This window comes from Lemur catta, chromosome 20, assembly GCF_020740605.2.
Source record: "Lemur catta isolate mLemCat1 chromosome 20, mLemCat1.pri, whole genome shotgun sequence".
Taxonomy (NCBI): Eukaryota; Metazoa; Chordata; class Mammalia; order Primates; family Lemuridae; genus Lemur; species Lemur catta.
The window spans coordinates 18,261,343-18,283,339 of record NC_059147.1 but is presented as its reverse complement, the minus strand read 5'-3'; the positions used below and the strand labels follow the sequence as shown (position 1 = coordinate 18,283,339).

At 43.7% G+C, this 21,997-nt stretch overlaps 1 protein-coding gene across 7 annotated transcripts in view; it reads right to left on the bottom strand.

The window, feature by feature from the left end:
- Window positions 1-6,019: 6,019 nt before the first annotated feature.
- WDR59 (WD repeat domain 59) overlaps window positions 6,020-21,997 on the bottom strand; it is a 64,877-nt gene continuing 48,899 nt past the window's right edge. For 3 of the 7 annotated variants that reach the window (XM_045533942.1, XM_045533944.1, XM_045533946.1), the window contains 7 exons: window positions 21,327-21,408; window positions 17,852-17,964; window positions 16,985-17,132; window positions 16,807-16,879; window positions 15,771-15,897; window positions 15,475-15,617; window positions 6,020-6,900 (listed from right to left, as the gene is read on the bottom strand). In XM_045533942.1, coding sequence (XP_045389898.1) covers window positions 6,665-6,900; window positions 15,475-15,617; window positions 15,771-15,897; window positions 16,807-16,879; window positions 16,985-17,132; window positions 17,852-17,964; window positions 21,327-21,408 — 922 coding nt within the window. In that variant the 3' untranslated portion in view covers window positions 6,020-6,664. Of the gene's footprint in view, window positions 6,963-15,474; window positions 15,618-15,770; window positions 15,898-16,806; window positions 16,880-16,984; window positions 17,133-17,851; window positions 17,965-19,884; window positions 20,057-21,326; window positions 21,409-21,997 lie in introns of those variants that run through there. The other 4 variants (XM_045533943.1, XM_045533947.1, XR_006730499.1 and 1 more) reach the window with 4 other exon arrangements.

The window sequence follows — 21,997 nt, the reverse complement described above, 5'->3', positions numbered from 1 at the left end:
CTTCACAGGGAGGTGCAAGTCTACCCATCTTGTCTGCACCAGAAGGCCTGGCACATCACAGTATCTATTTTTGATATTTCGCAGGGAAATGCTGCTACAAATGGAAAGTTATTCTTTTACATGACATCTATTACTGGAGGGATATCATATTTTCAAGTGAGAAAAGCTACTTGCAGTGTAAAGCATATAACATAACCACATTTTCTGCAAACAACAAACTTCCTACTAGCATTTGTTTGCACATTTGTGTGGAAGAAAAGTGTGCAAGGATAAGCACAAGGCTGCTCACATTGACTGATGGAAGACGGGAGGAAGATTATTGATTTTATTTATTTCCATGGATTGTTTCACTGCAGTGAAAACTTTTTTGTTTTTGAAGAAATTAACTAAATAATTTTCAAAAATCAATTCTGAAAACTGAAAACAACCCAAACGTCCTTCAACAGGTGAATGGTTAAGCATACCGTGGTCCATCCACACCATGGAATACACTCAGCAATAACAAGGAACACACTATCAATACGTGCAGCAACGTGGATGGATGTCAAGACCGTTATTACACTGAGTAAAAAGCCAATCTCAAGAGATTACATACTTTATGATTCTATTTACAGAACATTCTTGAAATTACATCACCATAGATCTGGAAAACAGGTTAGTGGTTGCCAGGAGATTAGGGAGGTATTTGGGACGTGACGTGTCTATAAAAGGGCAGCAGAGCATCTTGACTGTAATGGTGGTGGTAACACAAATCTATACAGGTGATAAAGTTGCAGAGAACTAAATACACACACACACTGCACATAAAACTGTGAAATCTGAATGAGGTTGATGGATGGTACCAATGTCAGGTTCCTGGTGGTGGTATTGTCCTAGAACCATGCAAGATGTTGCCATGCAGAGAAACCAGGTGCAGAGTATATGATCACTCTTTATCAGTCCTTACAAGAGCATGAGCTAAGATAGAAAATTTAAGAATCAATTCTAGCACCATAAGGATGGTGATACAGGGAACACGTGCCCGAAGGTATAAGCTCCCTTGCTTTTTCTTAACTCTAGCCGCTCTCTCCCCTGGGAAGTGGAGCTGAGGTTGACCTCACCTTCTTTACATAAGGAGATGGTTTTCATCTCTTTTTGCTGTGCATCTGCAATTTTCTGATGAAGATAAACTCTACTTATAAAAATCATATGGGGATGGGGCAGAGAGGACAAAATAGTAACAAAATTTTAAATGTTTCTATAATTAGAAAAAACAATGAAGATTAAAAATCTTTTTTTAAAAATGTGTGGTTCAAGCAAAAACATTGCTTTCCTTCTCTGGGTGTGATATTGTGATATAAAAAGAAACACATATTTGGTCTCTGCCCTGGTTCCTCATACGGAGCTCCTAAAACCCTGTAATTTCCTGAGCAATAGGGCTGCTGGGAGACTCTTTTGTTCTAATGTTTGATCTTTGATCCAGGTTCCTGTCACTGAGCTCCTAAGGCCATTGTAATTTCCTGAGTGATAGCAGCCTCTTACAGAGAGCTCTAAATCCCTTGGAATTTCATGAGATAGAAGCAGCTTTTGTTCTAATGAGTGGACTCTAGGTGGGCTCCTGGAGAGACTCAGGATGGGGGCTGGCTGCCCAGGGAACAAACCACGTGATTAGAGGGTTGGCACTTTCAGCCCCATCTCCCACCCACCCCCTCCTGGACCAGGGAGGGGAGAGGGGCTCCAGGTTGGGTTGGTCAGCAGTGACCAATGATGTCGTCAATCACGCCTACATAATGAAGCCTCCTGGAAAACCCAAAAGGACTGGGTTCTGAGAGCTTCCAGATTGCTGAACACATGGCGCTGCCTGGAGGCTGGTCACCGGGAGAGGACATGGCTTCTCCACGCCCCTCCCACGTATCTCGCCCAATGTAGCTTTTCATCTGTATCCTTCGTAACACCCTTTATAATCAATGTGTAAACGTAAAGTGCTTCCCTGAGTTCTGTGAGCCTCCTAATCAAACCTGAGGAGGGGGTCATGGGAACCCCCACTCTACAGCCGGTTGGTCAGAGTACAGGTCACGACCTGGGACTTGAGACTGGTGTCTGAGGTGGGGGCAGTCTTGTGTCTGAGCCCTTAACCTTTGGGATCTGATGCCATCTCCAGGTAGACAGTGTCAGAATTGAATTAGTGGACACCCTGCTGGTGTCTGCTGGAGAATGGCCTGGCGTGGGGGGAATCCCATGCATTTTGGACCCCGAAGTGTGCTGTGCTGTGAGTTGCTCCTCCCAGGTGATAAAGGGCAGTAAGGGCTGGAGTGATGACAAGGACTGCACCCAACGCCGCCCGGCCAGGACTGCTGAGGAGCTGCAGGGGTGCCAGGCGTCCACTGGCAGGGGCTCAGACAAGCGAGGGTGGACCTCAGAGGCCTGGGAGGTGAGCACACAGGGAGAACACAGAAACGCAGCGGGGGTTTAGAGCCCAGGAACGACTAAGGAGCCAGTCTTGCAGACAAAGCCCAGGCTCCTTGAAGCAGCAACCAGGACTCTCTCCCCCACCCACCAGCCTGGTTTATCAGCCCCAGCCTGTGCTGCACCTACGAGTCACTGCTCAGGGTGCCCGAAATGCCATGCTTTTCTGTCCACCCTTGGCACAGCCCTTCCCGTGCCTTCCTGCTCATCCCCACCTGAGAACACTTACCTGCAAATGAACCCAGTCAAGCCCTCCTCCTCTGCAGGCTCTCTGCCCCTGGTGGGGCACTACTCCTTCCTTCACTGGAGGCCAACAGCACGCTGTGGACGGCGTAAGCTCTTCCATAAACACTTACCTTTCCGGCTAGACTCTGCCTCCAGCAGGGCAGGCACCACGTTCTGTCTCTTTGCCCAAGTGCCTCTCATGTTATTAATATTTTTATTTTTAGAGACGGGGTCTCACTCTGTGCAGTAGTTGGGTCATAGCTCTCACTGTAACCTCGAACTCCCGGGCTCACGGGACCCTCCTGGCTCAGCCTGCCGGGTAGCTGGGGTTACAGGTGTGCATCACCATGCTGGCTCCTATCTCATTTTAAATACTTGATGAATAAAACCAGACTTTCTTAGATTTTAGGAAAAAATACCAAATTAGCGATACTATACTGACATAAACTTGCCAGTATGGCAGAATACCAACACAGCAGATCTATTATGATTCTGATAAGGATGCTCAATTGTAAGACTGGGGAAACCAAGGTGTGTTGGCCCCTGCACCTACCCTCAGGTGTGTGTATAAGACCCTATCGCTGGCTCCGGCCTTGAGGATGGTATGAAAAGTGAAGCGGTAAGTCGAGGGTGTTATTTCTCACCTTGTTTTCTGAACTCTTTTTCCACAGCTAGCGAAGTCAGCCTTCTAAGAAATTGTTCTGTTGCATAGAGACGACCGATGAGCTCCCGCACCCTAGGGTGGCTACAGCACCAGTCCTCTGACAAAGGTTGAATGACTCCTGGCTGTTCCTCAGTTCCTGCTGCACTAAGCCACTAAAAACGAACTGGTTTCCCCTCAATCCTGCCAGCCACCCAGGGAACCGCTGAATCGGGAAGGAGCTCCCAGCATGTAAACACCACATCTTCAGACTGCATGCATTTTCAGATTAGACTAAATTTTTAAAAAATTTAAAGCTACATTCATTCTATCTACATGGCATTACAGAAAAGCATTATACCATTTGTATATTGGGGGTTGGGACAGGGACACAAAAAAATCAAGCTGGTGGTTGCTCAGAAGGCTCCTCCCTTCCCCCCGTTCTTTCCAGAAGGCTGCCTAAGCAACCTTTTGTTTTTGCTGCACAAATAAGTCTGCTAGACCTGTTTTCCTTGCCAAGTTCAAAGGTACTTCGGCACATAGCTTAGGTTGTTATTACAAACAAACAAACAAACAAGGATTTAGGTACTTGTAATAATCTATTCTTTTTTTTTTTTTTTTTTGAGACAGAGTCTCGCTTTGTTGCCCAGGCTAGAGTGAGTGCCATGGCATCAGCCTAGCTCACAGCAACCTCAAACTCCTGGGCTTAAGCGATCCTACTGCCTCAGCCTCCGGAATAGCTGGGACTACAGGCATGCGCCACCATGCCCGGCTAATTTTTTTTCTATATATATTTTTAGTTGGCCAGATAATTTCTATTTTTAGTAGAGACGGGGTCTCACTCTTGCTCAGGCTGGTCGCGAACTCCTGACCTCGAGCAATCCACCTGTGTCGGCCTCCCAGAGTGCTAGGATTACAGGCGTGAGCCACCGCGCCCGGCCTGTAATAATCTATTCTAAGGCAGAGAGAATATGGACCGTGGCCCACATCCAGGCTAACAGGTTTCCAAACGTAAGTGTGTGTAAAATATTAGGCTTTTGTTCTGGTAACTTGGAAATTCGAGAGAAATTCACGTATTCAAAGACGACATTACGTAATGTCTAAAACTTTGGATTTCTTCATATCCATCAATTAAGATTTTTCAGTTTGGGAAGACAGTGTTCCCATAACAAGAAACTAAAACAAGAAAAATATCTCATTCTTGATGGGGACAGATAGGGACAGATTTTTACGTTAGCTTGAGCAGTAGGGAACAGGAAAAGATTGTTCTCTGCAAATGGTGTGATTTCATGAGGAACACAACAGATCCTTTCTCTCTGTGTAAATCAGTCAACCTATTCTGTGATTACCATTACAGCAGCCTCAACCCAAACAAAGAAAAATCAGAGTGTAAACAAATTCAGATGTTTTGGCCTCCTCTTTCAGCCTCCCAGCGGACCTGGCTGTATGTTCTGTTGAGATGCTGACACCTTACCCTGGATCAGAGCCCAGTATTAAACCTCTGGTCTCACTGCATAGGATCTAAGTCCTTTCCTCATGTCATGGTGCTTTGTGCCTAGCAAGACAGGGGACAAGGTATGAACAGCATCCAAAACTGTGTTTTGAAAACGTTTCTGACCACAATATTCAGTAAGAAATGAATTAACATTGTGAAGGAGTATACACTTGTACACACACACACACACACACACACACACACACACTTGTAAACAAGTTACACAGGCCGGGCGTGGTGGCTCACACCTGTAATCCCAGCACTCTGAGAGGCTGAGGCAGGAGGATTGCTTGAGGTCAGGAGTTTGAGACCAGCCTTAGCAAGGGCGAGACGCTGTCTCTACAGAAAAAAAAAAAATAGAAAGATATCAACTGGGCAACTAAAAAGACATAGAAAAAATTAGCTGGGCATGGCGACACACGTCTGTAGTCTCAGCTACTCAGGAGGCTGAGACAGGAGGATCACTTCAGCCTAGGAATTTGAGGTTGCTGTGAGCTAGGCTTATGTTGCTACACTCTAGCCTGGGCAACAGAGTGAGACTCGGTCTCAAAAACAAAACAAAACAACAAAGTTACACAAAAGAATATTTACCTTAACTATGTATGATACATTCTGAACATTTTTCTTCTATACTATTTCATTTAATGCTAGTTTTATCCACTAAATTGATTTTACAATCCATTAATAGGTCCTAATGTGTAGTTTGAAACACAGTGATGCAAACACTGGGGACATGTTATATTCCTTAAGTTAATCGATTTGGAGTTATAAAATTCTAAAAATAGAAATAGATCTTTCAACAGAAATTTCAAAAAAGATGTCTCTTCCCCAGCACATACAAAATGTGAAGAGTTGAAAATATTCTGAAGAACTGGTGGACACATGAGCTATAACCAGTCAGAACCCAGACACACACAGGCGACGCTTGCAGGGGAGCCCCAGGGAAGAGCTGGAGGACTCACGGGACCCAGCCCATCGGTACAGAGACACAGGGGGCACCTTTTATATCAGTGCTGCAAAGCAATCTCGTCTTCCTTTCGCTAGAAGAAATAATAAGACTCTCGGGGCTTGGAAGAACCTTTTCTATTTTCTCCTGTCAGATTGCAAAAGCGTATCAGCATTTCCTTTAAAAACCAGAGCACTGACTTTGGTCCTATTCAAATAGCTAACTTCAATTAGAGGTAGGGTAAAAAAACAACTCACTAAAAATGTTGTTCAACTTTCTCTCTCTTATTTTTTTAAAACAATGACTAGAATTTTATTAGCCAAGGAACAGCAGCTGGAGGAGAAATAACAAACCAAAAAATACATCTTAAGAATCTTTAAGTACATCACATATTTACAATTAAAGTTGTCATATCTTAGAAGGCCACTGTCCATCAGCTCGGTAAATGTACCAACTTCTAAAGCCACACTGTCATAGTCCCAGTGGTCAATTAAATTAATATCCACTATCCTTTGGCTCAGGAGACTGCCTTTCACATCTGACTTGGGTCTCTGCATTGGCATCAGGAGGGTGCCGTCTGTGGTTTAAGGCTAACACCTTCAAGGTTAACGTTGGCTCTGAAGGCAGGTGCTTCTCCCCACGAAAACTTCTACTTCGTGGCTCGGCTGACGCAGACAACATGTGATGTGCAGCTGCGCACGTGTGCACCCATCTTCCTGCGCTGATGTCTACGCCAGACAGCCAGACAAGAGAAGGCAAAGGCTCGAGTGAAGCTGATGGTGTGCAGGCTTTGCGGGGAACATACTTCTGTCTCGCTGGGGACAAACCCGGGTTCTAGAGCCTGGCTCCTTGCAGAGAGCTTGTCACCATCAGGGTCCTCTGGGATTTCTGACAACTCCCATGGTCTGTAGGCTCAGAAAGTGCTTTCGAGCAGGCAGTGACACCCACACCCCGTGGGACACACCTCCTGGGTCCGAAACCACTCCATCATGTGGCTGGTGTGGCCACCGTGCCCGCAGGTCAGGCAGAAATTGGACGATCCGCGCACGGCCACGTGGCAGATGGCACACTGGAACGTGAAGCCTTTGCAGAGGGCACACTGAGTGCCACGGACCTCGCTCCGGCAGTGGCTGCAGTACACACCGAACTCTGGAAACGGGTGGAGACGCACAAAACAAGAGGCATCTTGAGTTTCACTCTGAAAAAGGAAACTGGGCATTGTCAGGTAAGAAAGATGTATGCCTCTTAGGATCCTGTCTGGAATCTACTAGACCGATGTCTTTCGTTTTCTCTCTTTTAAAACAGCACAACTCTTTCTTCTGCCATCTGGACAAGTCTGATAAAGGGTGGCGCTGTCACCGCAGTGGCGGGCATGAGCAGAGGGATGCGCCAGGCGCCTGGCTCTCAGAGGCCCTGGTGGGCACCCAGGGCCCTGCAGCAGGTGGCAGCTGCACTGATGCCTCTTCCCACGGCTGGCAGGGGCCTGGCACGTACAAGGCGTTTTAGAGGCATCAGCTGAAAGGACTGAATGGCTCAGTAAACACTCCAGCTGAGAGCGGGCTGGTTGTACCACCTGCCTGCCAACTGGCCATGCGGCGTGTGACACCCAGGTCAGGACACCATGGCGCAGCTCTTCCACGTGCAAGGACTGGTTCCCTGCCTCCTGGAGGCGAGCACACGGGCGAGTCCCACCAGGACTGCTGCCATCACCACCCTGGGGCCAGGCGCCCGTACTGCCACTGCCTCCTCTGCTCTCACTCCCAGGGCTCTGTACATCCCTCCTCCTGTGTCCTCCCACTGGCTCACCCCAAGTGCAGACTTTGCAACATGTTCTATTAATACCTACTTAGAACAGTCCCTTTACCACCTGATGCTAACTAAATCCCAGCTGCCTCTGGTGGCCTCTGGCTGTTTCTTCCTTAAGTCCTATGACCCCAGGGGTAGGAGGGGTTGGGAGCATGCCCCCTCACTGCCCCCAGGCCACACATCTCCTCTGAGGGCTAATGCCATCTGGCCTCACCAGCCTTTGCCCCTTTTCTCTGCTGTCATCTACTGACATTTTGGAGACTCCCTTACACTGAAGACTTCTGTCCTTGGTTTTCAATCTTCCCTCTACCCCAATTCTTAGCATGATCCTTGGTGTCTCCAAAATCACACCACTAACCCTGTGCCCACCAGCCGCTCGGGTCTTTTTCCTGTCATCTCTAACCTGCTGCCTCCACCCCTGTGGTCTGCCCTTTGGCCAACCTGAATTATGTGGACCAACTTCATAATCACTTTTTTAAACAAATATCTTCAACTCCTTTGCCCCCTTCCTGTACCACCTGGCAAAACCTCAACCCAGGATGAACCATATCACCTGCCCATTCCATGTCTGCCCCCAAGAAGCCGAGCGACCCTGGAGGAAGGCCCATCCCACCTCAGACACATGCTCACCGACGGACAGCCAGCCAGTCCTGTGAGAGACTGTGTTTCCTCCTCAGTTCCCCAGATGCTACTTCAGCCCTCGCCACCTTCTGCAGACTCCTCCCACGTGCCTTCCCCCACCCCCCCATGGCCTTTTCTGTCACTTTCCTAATAGAAGCCTTTGAATGGGGACCCTTCATCTTTGCGCCACCATGTGTTCTGCTCGCCCCAGCTCTGCCCTGCTCCTCTCCCTCCCTCTTACAACAGAAGACAGGTCCTTTCTTCCATCAGAACTGGCTTCTCTGCTGTATGACAACTGGTGGGCAGAAAAATCTACCAATAAAAACTTCTTCAATACATGGTACCTAAGGACACATTTTATGATAGTCCTAGTTAAGATAAATCCTGAGACAAATCAGACTGGTTTGATAATTTGAGTTTAAAAATAGCTATGTCTAAGCATAACTAAGCATAACTTTTTATATTATGTAAGATTTCAGTTTACATTCTCATGGACAGCCTAATTGGTTTAAACTTCTTAAATTTTAATTGCCAGTTTTATTGGTCTGATAAGACATTTAAACATTCAACATTTAAATTAAATTTAAGGTTATGAGAATGTAAAAAAGTATATGTTTAAGTAAATTGAATTATAATTTTTTAAAGGGTTTGTTCTTTAGTGCTTAACTATAAATGTAAACTTAATTATTCTCTATCTATCTGGGTAAAATTATTAAGATGTCATCTCTCTGAAAAACTCATAATATCATTAGTAATTGTGCTTCTCTGCAGTGAATCAGTTTAAACATAATTTCCAAGATCCTTAGTAACTTTAAGATCTTGGACTCATATTTCATTTAGTTAATGAATGAATAATCTTTGGGGGATCTGGACAATTTCCAAGTAGATCTAAATTCACCAAGACAGAAAATACTGAAATACCAAGGCACTCTCCCTGGCATCTTAGTGGCACACATAATGGAATGGCTATTAGTTATGCATACATGCTTCCATTCACCACCTGAGTGGTACAGAGGGATGTGGAGTGTGTTCAAAATAGCAGAGCTGTCAAAGTGTCTTTTACATCCGACATCTTTGGAATTTCCCTGACAATTTGCCCATGGTGCCAGTCCCAGGTTTTCTCTGAATCTTTGAAGGAAGAATGACTTTGGGTGTTGGGACGATAATAGATAACAAATTGCAAAGCGGATACTGTTTGCAAATATGAGATATGAATCTGTATTCAAGATAACTGATGTGTTAGTTCATCAAGGGAAATGTTACAGTTTTATTAAGATGGTCAATCAATGTGGTATATGCACTGTCTTACTGAATGCCCCTAAGGTTAGTATATTTTAAAGTTAAGAGATTTAAATTTGCTAGTTTTGTGTATATATTATATATGTATATATAATATATACATACATAGGTAATTTAACATTTTTAAACAAAAATGGTATAAACTGTAAAGAAGGCAAAAATAATCCAAAAGAAAACTGATATGTTAAGAAGAAAATGTAAAAAGTTATTCTGTATCTGGATAAAATAGGTTTATTACACCACCAAAATAATTTCACTTGAGAGATGGTTAACTTTCAGTGCTTTTTTGGTCATGCTTTTGAGTCACATTAAACAAAAGTCTACTTCTGTAAAGTCTAGGGTTCTTGATTATTTGCTGCTGTGTTTATTATAAATATTGTCATTCTGAACCAAGTATGTTACTATTTCTTATGTTTATGTACATAATACTTATATCTAATCACCCCTGACAATTTTATTATTTTTTTTTTAGTCCCCTGTTTTTCATACTGATGGCAACTCTTTTTTAAACTGCCTTTTCCTAAACTCAGAATAATAAAGCTCTCGGTGTCTTCTATATCTCTGCTACCTGTAGAACCTCCCAGATGACCAGTGGTCAGAACTACAGATCCATTCCCTCACTATACAGAAGGAGGGATGCTGGAAATAACTGGGAATGCTCGGTGCCCTCCATACTTTTCATTAGTTCAGCTCTATTGTCAGAGCTCTTATATTCATTAAACTCACAATATGAGAAATCAAAAAGAGAATTCAGCTTCCCCAGGTAACTGCATACCAGTACAAGGTTATTATATTAATAGCATTTTTTTTTCAACAATTGCCTTTCAAGATCAATAGAAGGATACTCAGTCTATTACAAAGACTGGCGTATGTGTCAACAAATTGATTTTTAAAATGTTTGTTTTACATTTAAAATGAAAACACAGCCCTTCTTTCTTTCTTTCTTTCTTTTTTTTTTTTTTGAGACAGAGTCTTGTTGTGTTGCCCGGGCTAGAGTGTTGTGGCATCAGCCTAGCTCACAGCAACCTCAAATTCCTGGGCTTAAGCAATCCTTCTGCCTCAGCCTCCCGAGTAGCTGGGACTACAGGCATGTGCCACCACGCCCAGCTAATTTTTTCTATGTATATTTTTTTAGTTGTCCAGATTTCTTTCTTTTTTTTTTTTTTTTTTTTAGTACAGACAGGGTCTTGCTCTTGCTCGGGCTGATCTCGAACTCCTGACCTCGAGCGATCCTCCCACCTCGGCCTCCCAGAATGCTAGGATTACAGGCTTGAGTCACCGCGCCCAGCCAGCCCTCCTTTCATTTGGCAATAATCTTAACGAACATTTTATGGGATGAATTAAAAGACACTGGAGATTTGTCAATATCCTCACTGTCCAAAACACTGTGGTCTCGGGATAACCACTAACCAAACCCTTAGAGATGACTGTGTGTTGTAACTGCATAGGAGGCTCCTCTGCTCTGCACAACATTCTTACTATAGTTGTCATAAGCTAGCCAGAGCCATTTAGCTTTATTGTAAATTGTGGGTTTCTGCTTTGACCTCACACTTGCCTAAAGTCCCTTGCTTTAAACTATAGGTCAGGAAAAAAAAAACTCCAAATCATCTTATATCCTGAGACTTTTTAAAAAAGGAATATTTTGTCTAGTATTAACCTCACAAAACAAATGAAGCCTTGAGTCCTGTCTATAATTATCTAACACCCTAAATGAAAACAACTTTACCCCTCAAATTTGCTATGCTGATATCTGTAGATATGAGATGACCCTTGTAGACAAGATAAGCACAAGAGGTAACTGCTGGTCTTCTGCCACAAAGAGATGACCAGTGGCCCTGTTAGCCTTGTGGTACTTTTCTTTCAATACCTGCTGAGTCCTGTATTTGGGCAACTCAATTCCCCAAGTCTGGATGACCTTGTAAAACTTTGTAAATGGAAAATACTTCTCTTAATGCTTTTGTCTGTGAGTTTACCTTTCACAATCCTTCTGCCCCTCTTTTTAAATCTTGTGATATTGTTTTATTGGTATTAGGATATATTATTCATTCTTGACTATCATTTAAGTCTTCCTGAGTCTGTTTCAGACTCTCTGATGGATCATAGACTTCTTGACACCCCCCCCACACCCCGACCACACTTTATATTTCATGGTACATCCCACAGACTCCAACATGATGCTTTACATTTATAATAGTAAATGTCAATGAGGGTTTAGCTGATTGGTGGATTAATACATAAGTTCCATATCTCTGTGATTCACGTGTTTTCCTGAAAACTAATTTTAAAAGACAATTGCTCCAGGCTATCATTAATCTCTTCCTGCGACACTTTCATGCATTTAGGTGCTCTAGAAAAATATATTGCCTAAAATAGCATTTTGTGTCTTTGCATTTCTTCAAGTACAGAGACTGAAGTACTCCATATTAAAATAGTCCTTGTTATTCACTATCTAAATCTCTGTATTAGTTTGTCTTTTTAAATCCAAACTATATACACAGACACAATTTCAAGAGTCAAATTCTATGCATCTTATTACAAAACTCAGCACTTCCTGCCACCCTGCTCCCAGCACTCCATAGGGGAAATCCCTTCAACTTGTTTAGCTGTTTCTTTTGTTTTTATCTCCCAATCTCTAAACATTATGTTCCTATAGCTATTTTTCTTTTTTTTTTTTAGAGATGGGGTCTTGCTCTGTTGCCCAGCTGGAATGCAGGTGAAACTTTCAGAATTCAGGAGTGCAGTGGTGTGATCATAGCTCACTATAACCTCCAACTTCTGGGCTCAAGTGGTCCTCCTGCCTCAGCCCCTCAAGTAACTAGGACTACAGGCGCACACCACCACACCTGGCTAATTTTTGTATTTTTTGTAGAGATAGTGTCTCACTATGTTACCCAGGCTGGTCTCAAGCTCCTGGCCTCAAACGATCCTCCCAAAGTGTTGGGATTACAGGAGTGAGCGACTGTACCTGGGTTATAAAGCTATTTCTTAATTTTCATCTTTAAGCACAGTGGAAAGCTCTTTCACTACCCCAATCCAGCCACACACATACACCGCCCGTCCCTCAGCTTCCCCACACAGTTCTATTAGCATTTTGGTTAGATCAATATTCCATTTTTATGTTATTTACTTGAGTAAACACTACTGAAGCCAAGCTATATACTACGATGACTTTTCCTTTCTTGCACATTTTGTTTTTCCCAGAGGTAGTAAGTGTCTTGTTCTTTTCATTGGCTCAGTTTGCTATGTACTTATCAGTAAATCATCTCCAAACTCTCCCTCAAATATCTGAATCTTCTATAAATACACAGAACATTGAAACCACTAGATATTTTTTTCAATTTTCTCTTCTTGGAGCCAGGGCTCCTGAAGCTCCAATCTGGCCTGGTTTCCCTCTCGGTCTGGCACAGTGAGGTGAACCAGCATTTCCACTCCCCTATTTCCTGGATCAAATCTAGTCCTCCTTCTTAGATAGCCTCAAGGTTTACTGTCACACTTGCCTGATAATTTGGGTGCAGAATTCTCAGTCAGGAACACCCTGAGAATGTCGAAGGCACCGCTGCCTTGTCAAGGTCCTGGGAAGTGCGGCGGCACTCACAGTCCTCCCACCCGAGTACTAACCAGACCCAGCCCTGCTCAGCTTCCAAGACCAGAAGAGATCGGGCATGTTCAGGGTGGTATGGCCGTAGACCACCCATATTCTTTATCCTTTGTATGTGACCTGTTTTCTCTCTCTGGAAGCTTCTAGGGTCTTCTCTGTATCTCTGGTCTTTCTACATTCATCATGCCAGGTACTCGGTGAGTGCTTTCCATCTGGAAATGTGTTTACCTTCTCTAGAGAACAGATTTCTAGTTTTTTGTTGAGGTAATAACCAGTGCTACAAACTAGGAGTGGGTATCAGGGGATCCTAAAAGGGCTCTCAGACCACACCCCTGTTTCTAGTCTCACCTTCAAGCCATTTCCAGATGTACCCGAGCCAAATGAGGGCTCTGCAGTGCGCCTTGGTTTTCTGACTGCCAGCGCAGGATTCAGCTTTATCAGGTAAAATCAGCTGCCACTTGTTAGGTTCGTTCCAGGTGGGAACCCGAAAAAGTATGTATAGGACGGAATGCAGTTAATGGAAAACTTAGGCTTGTAAAACAATAGCCACAGGAGTGTGGACAGTCCCCGGATGTTGTAAATCTAACAGCTGCAGCCAGCATTCCTTCCCCCCACCCTCATAGGGACGAAGTTTATCCCTTCCTATCTCTCCTGATAAGGACGTCGCTGCTGAAGGATGGATGTGACTGGGGCAGGGGTCCTAGGAGCTGGCTGTTCTGGCCCACTTACTTACTCCCCCCGGAAAAACCCTCTATAAAACCCAAGGCTTTCCCCTCCCTCCTGGTGGACCCTTTTTCACCTCCACCCATCTGCACCCAGATGCTCAAAATAAACAGCATTTTGCTACACATGAGGCTCCAGACCTAACACCACTATCTGCTTCCCAGATCCCAAATTTTATTGTCAGCATTACTTCTCCTTCTCCAGTTAGGCCTTTTCAGAAAAGCTCCATATAGACACTTTGTTGGGGTCTGGGGAAAGAGGAATCAATGTATGTTCAGTCTACTATCTGCAGTCTTCCGTTTCGTCCTTTAAAAAATATCTCTTTGCAGAGGTTCTTTCACATCAGTCTTGCTTTTCCTCAAAACTCACTGGTGTCTCATTCCAAGTCAGTATTTCTGGCTCTTCCTCCAGGACCTAAGCTCAGAGTACTGGTTTCTCTCAAGGCCCAGGGGAGGTAGCCTCCCCCGTACTCTTCCTTCCTACCCTGCCCTCTAGCTCCCAGGTCAATATACCATCTACAGGCTGGAGATTCCCAAATTCCCAGTTCCAGCCCCAGCCTCTCCTCTGAGCAGTCGACTCACATCCGACTGCCTGCGTGACTTCTCCAGTCCCGTATCTCACACACATCTCTCATTATCCCAAACTAAGCTAACGATTTTCTTCCAGTCTTTTCCATCTTAGAGGCTGGCACTAACCCAGTTGCTCAAGCTGGAAATCCAGGAATCACCCAAACTCTGTCTCTCTTCCTAATCCCACATCCAAATTACTGGCAAGTCATATTGAGTCTACCTCTAAATACCTTTTTAATCCACCCATCTCCCCCCACCTCCATCGACACCACCCTGAGACCAGGCCGTCAACCTCTGACTGCCAAAATGTTCTCCAAAAGGGCTTCCTACTTCTGATCTGCCCTCTTTCCAGTCTTTCCTCATGTGACAGCCAAAGTGATATCTTAAAACATAAACCACACGATGTTGCTTACTTCTTAATGCCCTTGGAAGCCTAACATTGGACTTGGAATACAATCCAAATCCTTGACCACAATTTACAAGTCCCTGCCTGATACGCCCTAGTTATCTTTCACTGTAATTTGACACATTCTTCTTACTTCCTGTATTCCAGCCACACTGGCTGTCCTTCGCTCTTCCTGAGACAAGTCATTTCCCCCAGGGCCGCCCCCTCGGCATGGATGATGGCTCCCTCTCACCCTTCCGACCTCAGCTCCTCGGAAAGGCCTTCCCGACACACCTCAACAGGTCTCTAAGAGTCTTTCTCCCTGTTCTTCCTGCCCCAACATCGCTTTGTTTGCTCATTAATATTTATCACGACATGTAGTATTTAATATTTTTCCCCCACTCGGCTAGTTCCACCAGGGCAAGGAATGTGTGAGCGCTGTGCGTGAGAGGAGCTGGCTGTGTATTAGTGGAATAAATGCATAAACATCCCCACTTCCACTCTACACCAAGTACTGTCCACAAAACCACTTCTGTTGCAACAGAAATTCAATCTTGTTATCATTTCAAGGGTTTTCAAAAGCTTGGAATAGACTCAAAATGCTTCAGAAATTCTGCTTCTAAATGAGAAGCTAAAACTGCATTCTAAACCTGATCCTATGGACAAATCAAATGACAGGAACTTTCAGACAGTGACAGGAAAAGAAAGAAATTCATATTCACCGATCCCTTTGTGAGGGTCAGGAGGACAGGAGACGAACTTCAGCACTTCAGCCCGTTTCTCCCTCAGACCCCAGCGATAGAGGATTTCCCCATAGCATTTCTTAAAGTCGTCAAATTGCTGGGTATTGGCGGGGTCCAGGAGCCTAGATAAAATTCAAAAGATGTCCTGTCAGTTACTTTAAGAAAAAACAAGACTGACACCAAACAGCACTTAATATACTCTTCCTAGGGCAAGAATCCTGACTCTGGAGGCTCTAGAGTTCTGGAATTGCAGCGTTGCCTGGGAAGGTTGTCACCTTTTGTTTCTATCGTGCTGGTCCCGTTCTCGCTCCCGGGGATCGCTGTAGGTCAGACTGCCAAAGCGCAGTTCTTCGGGCGAAGACTCTCCCCAGGGTGAAGATGCATGTTCTGCCTCTCTTCCCGCTAAGAAAACCAAATGGGAAAATCAGAGAAGGCATGGAAAATATCTGAAAGCTCTCATAAACAGTGTGTATGCAACTGATTCCTTGGAAGAAAAGTGGGCTAAGCTGAAGATTCTGAGAAATGTAACTAAACAGAACTCTTTCCTAGCTGGAACCTTTTTGTTCAGGTATTTATTATTAAGGGAACCTAGTGATTAAGTACACACCATAATGCTAAAGCAAATCAGGGCACAGTGACATAGCAGAATGTTATGTGGTCATTATTTAGGAAGACTTCTTAAACAACACAAAAAAACACTCACGATAAAACTAAAACAAAACACAAAATTGCATACATAGAATGATCTCTCACACACACTCACACACACACACACACACACACACACGTGCAAACACTGGAAGAAAATGTTCTGGAATGTTAACAGATATTATTCCTAGGTGGGAAATCAATGATTATTACTTTCTTCTCTAATACTTTCTGTTTGCTTTACTTCACTGGGCATGTCTTGCTTTTATAATCAAGAAAATTAAGATCATTTTTGAAAGAAATTTTTTTAAATCCAGGAAACTCAAATATACCTAACTCAGCAAACAGATCTTTATGGAGCTGGAGTCAGACCCAGCTTCATTTCTCTACACCAAAAGCGGTCACAGGAAGAGGTAAGTAGGTGACAGGAAGCGGCAGAGGAGCATGGAAGGGGCGTGTGAAGGGGGAAGGACAAGGGTTAGGTTTTTGGGGTGAACAGTGCAAAAAGTCCCACTGTCAGTTTCTCGAGGTTCAAGATGAAAAGCAACCCAGTGAGGCACAAAGACCCTCATAGGCATCAAAGAAAGACTATGTATTAACAACTTGCACACAGCTTCTGGAGTCCTAAAAATCCAGCGTGGGCTAAGTCATTTCCACACCAACCTATGTTCCAGCCACCAGTGTTGGGCCCTGGGTCTGACATACTGGAGCAGGAACCAGAGGAAGTAAAGCTAGGCTAGAGGCGGGAAGAGAACAAACAGGGCTGGCGTCAGAATACCGTTCCACGTGAAAGGTCACAGAAAGGAAAAATCAGACATGAACCAGAAAACTGCAAACTTACATATCGACTATGGGACACCACAAGATTAGAACGGTGAGGAAAGGGCCCAAAGGGGTTTGGTATTCCCTGGGGCCGAGACTGGGCTTCGAACACGCTGCAGAGCATAGCCAACGTCTGAACATCCCGGAGCCGGCAATAATGTGCCAACCTGAAGAACAAGACGAGAGGAAAGAAAACAAGTCAAGAGAAAGGACCGAGGAGGGATAACTACCACAGTCACAGCAGGTTATTGCCACAGGAGTAGGATGGGAGGCCTCTGAATTCTGCCTCAAAAACCCCTGCCAGGAACTGGAGTTTTCTATAGATCCAGTGGTTTGACCTACTTTGAATTTGGCTAGATTTGTTTTGAAATATAAGGCATCAAACAAAGCATTACAAATGATCTAGATAACTAATCTGGAAGCTTCCAGTTGGCATCCAGGCCTGGGCTTGCACATGAATGTAGCTTCTCCAAGAGCTAAGCAGACTAATCTAACATCTGAGTGAGACAATACGTGTTCTCTTAGTCTCCCCAACTCCGAGGAACAGTCACACTGCTTTTTAGGGGGCTCCTATTATATCATTCGTACAACCTAAAGCTATATGAAGGAGCTGAGAGAACCCTGTTACCATCACAGAATAGCGAACAGTCAACAGGACACGTGAGTCTTAGGGGTTTCACATCCTTGTTATAAGTGACAAATATTGTATCCTTCTGCAATAAAAAGTTGGTTCTGCGTAGAAATTATTTCAGCACTAAAAGATCCTACTTCTTTTCATTCCTCAGGCCTCTGCATCCTTCTCTGAAGCAGTAACATTTATTTAAAGTGTTTATGGACCTAAAATTGCCATCACTCATTTTCCTCACTTTTAGTTCTCAAAACCTACAGGGACTCCAGCAGCTGTCGCCCGAATGGATGTCGAGCCCAGGGTGTTTCCAAATCTGGGTCAGACTTCGGACCAAGGCAAAGATCTGTAGCTACCGTAGCCAGCGACCAGACCTAGACAGATCAAAGAGAAACACACAAACTCAGACTGGTGAGGACAGGGGCAGAAACCAGGAAGGAACCCACCTATCCTCCACACACAACCTAATGACTTGCTGCTCTGAGGTGGGCAAAAGCTGGAAGCTTATTGAAACGCAGAATTTTAGGCCCCACTCAGACCCACTGAGTCAGAATTTACAGTTTAACAAGATCCTTAGGGGACTTGTGTGCACTATAAAGCTTGAGAAACACTGGCCTTAAAAACTTTCATTAAGTAAACTTCAGAGAAAGGACACAGTGCGATCATTTCAAAGGATCGTCTATTTAACGACTGACTCACATGACTTGTTCTGCTGCTTCAGGAGTGAACTTGGCTGGCAGGGAGGAAAAAAAAAACATTCTATATTATGTTTAAGAGCTGTCCTTCTTTATTTACCCAAATAATGAAAAACTTTGTTGCCTTCATTACAAGAGATTCAGTATATTCTCTGAAGCTTAAAAAAAAAGGCCATGATGAAACAGACTTGGCTTTTTTTCTGTTGACACCAGATCTGAAGAAAACCTTCAAATTTGAAATGTCATGGGGCTTAAGAGTCATCAAACAGAAACGAATGCTCATTAAGTATCTGTTAAATCCAAGGCACACACTAAATACATCATGTCATAAACAAAGCCCCCATCCCCTCAAAACCTTTAAAGATCAAACATTACTTTTGGAAAATCTTTCTTTCTTTCTTTCTTTTTTTTTTGAGGCAGAGTCTCACTCTGTTGCCCAGGCTAGAGTGCTGTGGTGTCAGCCTAGCTCACAGCAAACTCAAACTCCTAGGCTCAAGTGATCCTTCTGCCTCAGCCTCCCAAGTAGCTGGGACTACAGGCATGCGTCACCATGACTGGCTAATTTTTTGTATATATTTTTAGTTATCCAGCTAATTTCTTTCTATTTGTTTTTTTTTTTTTAGTAGAGATGGGGTCTCGCTCTTGCTCAGGCAGGTCACAAACCCCTGAGTTCAAACAATCCGCCCACCTTGGCCTCCCAGAGTGCTAGGATTACAGGCATGAGCCATCACACCTGGCCAGAAAATCTTTCTTAGTAGCAATGCATCACTGTATGCTCACTAACTGGAAACATCAGACACACAAAACCAATGAAATTATGTGGCACCGACTTGATACTTGAAAAATACACCCAAGTATCATTTAAAAAGAGAAACTTGAAGTTTACTTACATCTGTATAATCGATGCCCCACTGAATGGGTGCTAAAAGAAGTTAATGACTTTCTGGGACAGGACAGGATGTTTACTACCCTGGCAGCCAACTTAGGCGTGTATTCCCTCACTTCCTAACAGCCATCTCCTAAATGTCTTCCATAGAAACAGTGACACTTGCATTTATTTCTGCAACTGTTTATAAAACAGTAAACACAAAATCGTCAACATCGGCATAAAGAAGAACAAAAAAAAATTCAAACATTTTCACTGACATCATCTCTCTGTCCCATTAAACACTATCATGTCACATGTCACAGATGACCATTACAAGGACAGCAGCAGTAACTGTACCATATATTGGGCATTTCCCATCCACCATATACAGTTATGGGACCTCACATGTATTATCTAGTGCTCATAATTACTTTAAAAGTATTGTTTCCATTTTATAGTCAAAGAACTTGAGTTTCAGAAAGATTGGGTGGCTTGCTTACAATCACACAATAAAAAAGTGCCAAAGCCCAGATTTAAGTTGGGTCTGTCTGAACACAAGAGTCTTGCCACTTCATTTAGACTGGCCTGCCCTTTCCAATCAACTGTGCCAAAATAGCACTGAAAACTTAAAATAAACTTTAGGAAGTAATTTTTCCTCAGATAATATTTTTTTGGAAAATGAACCTTATGTCTGCCTTGAGGTTCTCAGCTTACAAACATACGGAGACTGAAAGACTCCAAAATAACTTGCCTCGTGTCACTCTGCAGGAAGCCGAACTGGGCCTCTGCCTCCGCTGTCAATTCTGCCCTGAAGTTTCTACTACCTCCTGCTGCCTTAGTGTTCACAGAACCTAAGGAGCTCAGTCCTTACAGAAATAGATTGCATCCATCACTGAATTTCTCCTAAAATTGGGCAGAGACGTGACAGTGTTTGTTAGAAGACAAATGGAAATGTTAGGGATTTCTTAATCAGATAAAAATCAAGGAAAGGCCTTAGCTCTGATTCATTTGGAGGGTTATAAAGGAGAAACTGAGCTGCCAGGACAATAGCCAGTAGTTTCTATTGCTCAGTCTAATCCTCATGCTAAAGAATAAGGGCACAATAGAGAAAGAAAATGGATTAGTGGTTGTCGGGGAGGGGGGGCGGGCGGAGGTGAGATTAAGAAGTGACAACTAGGGGTTTCGGGGTTTCTTTTTGGGATAATGAAAATGTTCTAATACTGTTTGTGGCAATGGCTGCACAACTTTGAATACACTAAAAACCACTGAATGGTACATTTCAAATGTGTAAATTTCATGGTATGTGGACTATATGTCAATAAAGCTGTTAAGCAAAACAATACAGGAACGATTTGCTTTAATACACTGCTGTGCTCCTGCAAAGATGAAGGAAACTTAAATCTATAATATTAAATCATATTTTTGGCCGGGCGCGGTGGCTCACGCCTGTAATCCTAGCACTCTGGGAGGCCGAGCCGGGTGGATCGCTCGAGGTCAGGAGTTCGAGACCAGCCTGAGCGAGACCCCGTCTCTACTAAAAATAGAAATAAAAATTATCTGGACAACTAAAAATATATATACAAAAAATTAGCCGGGCATGGTGGCGCATGCCTGTAGTCCCAGCTACTCGGGAGGCTGAGGCAGTAGGATTACTTAAGCCCAGGAGTTTGAGGTTGCTGTGAGCTAGGCTGACGCCACGGCACTCACTCTAGCCCGGGCAAGAGGGCAAGACTCTGTCTCAAAAAAAAAAAAAAAAAAAAAAAAAAATTAAATCATATTTTTATAATGAACATCCCTAAAGGAATACTTTAGTAAACCTTTTATGAAATGAAGCAATTTTAAAAGTTAAAAAAAAAAAACTGAGGGTGCAAATGGCGAAGATATAGATGCCCAAATTTAGGTATCTGACAATTACCATGTTACTGGAATAGAAAAGAAATGTAATAAAAAATATTCAGTAATTGCTTTAGGACCTTTCCCATTATGCACTAGTAAGAAAACATCCAGAGGATTTGGAAAGCTGCTCTAGCCCTAGAGGTTGGCAAAGAAAATAGGAAAGGAATTGCAAAACAGGAGGCGCACTTTGCAAATGTTGCTAAACTACAACTACAAAGTGAAAACAACTTGCTCGTGAAGAAAAATACAGATCTCTACCAAAAGGGATGTACAATACCTGGACAAGATCCTTCCTTCCAACAAGCAAGGCAGACGTGGCGTTCTTCTGACATGTTTCCTGAATATCATTCACATTCAATCTGAAATTTTTTAAAAAGAATAAAAAAGTTTCTTTATAGTCTAACTTCCTGAATCAATGACTCCTGGTTTAACAAACAGACCAGAAATGGCCTCTTTGGTTGTCAGTCAAAATGTTTTATTCTGTATTGGTCTTGAGTTCTCTTTTTATCTGACTTGGAAGAAAAGCTTAGCTAGAGTTGATGTTAATACAGCTGCGGGTTCTGGCCTGGGGAAGGTGAAATCACTCACCTGTTTGCAGTTAGGAGAGGAGGCTGCACTCAAATACCAATTTGCCACCCAGCTTGTCTATGGCGTTCCCAGGGTTTGAGGGTTGCATAAGAATGGATTTAGGCCGGGCGCGGTGGCTCACGCCTGTAATCCTAGCTCTGGGAGGCCGAGGCGGGTGGATTGCTCGAGGTCAGGAGTTCGAGACCAGCCTGAGCAAGAGCGAGACCCCGTCTCTACTAAAAATAGAAAGAAATTATCTGGCCAACTAAAAATATATATACAAAAAAAATTAGCCGGGCATGGTGGCTCATGCCTGTAGTCCCAGCTACTCGGGAGGCTGAGGCAGTAGGATCGCTTAAGCCCAGGAGTCTGAGGTTGCTG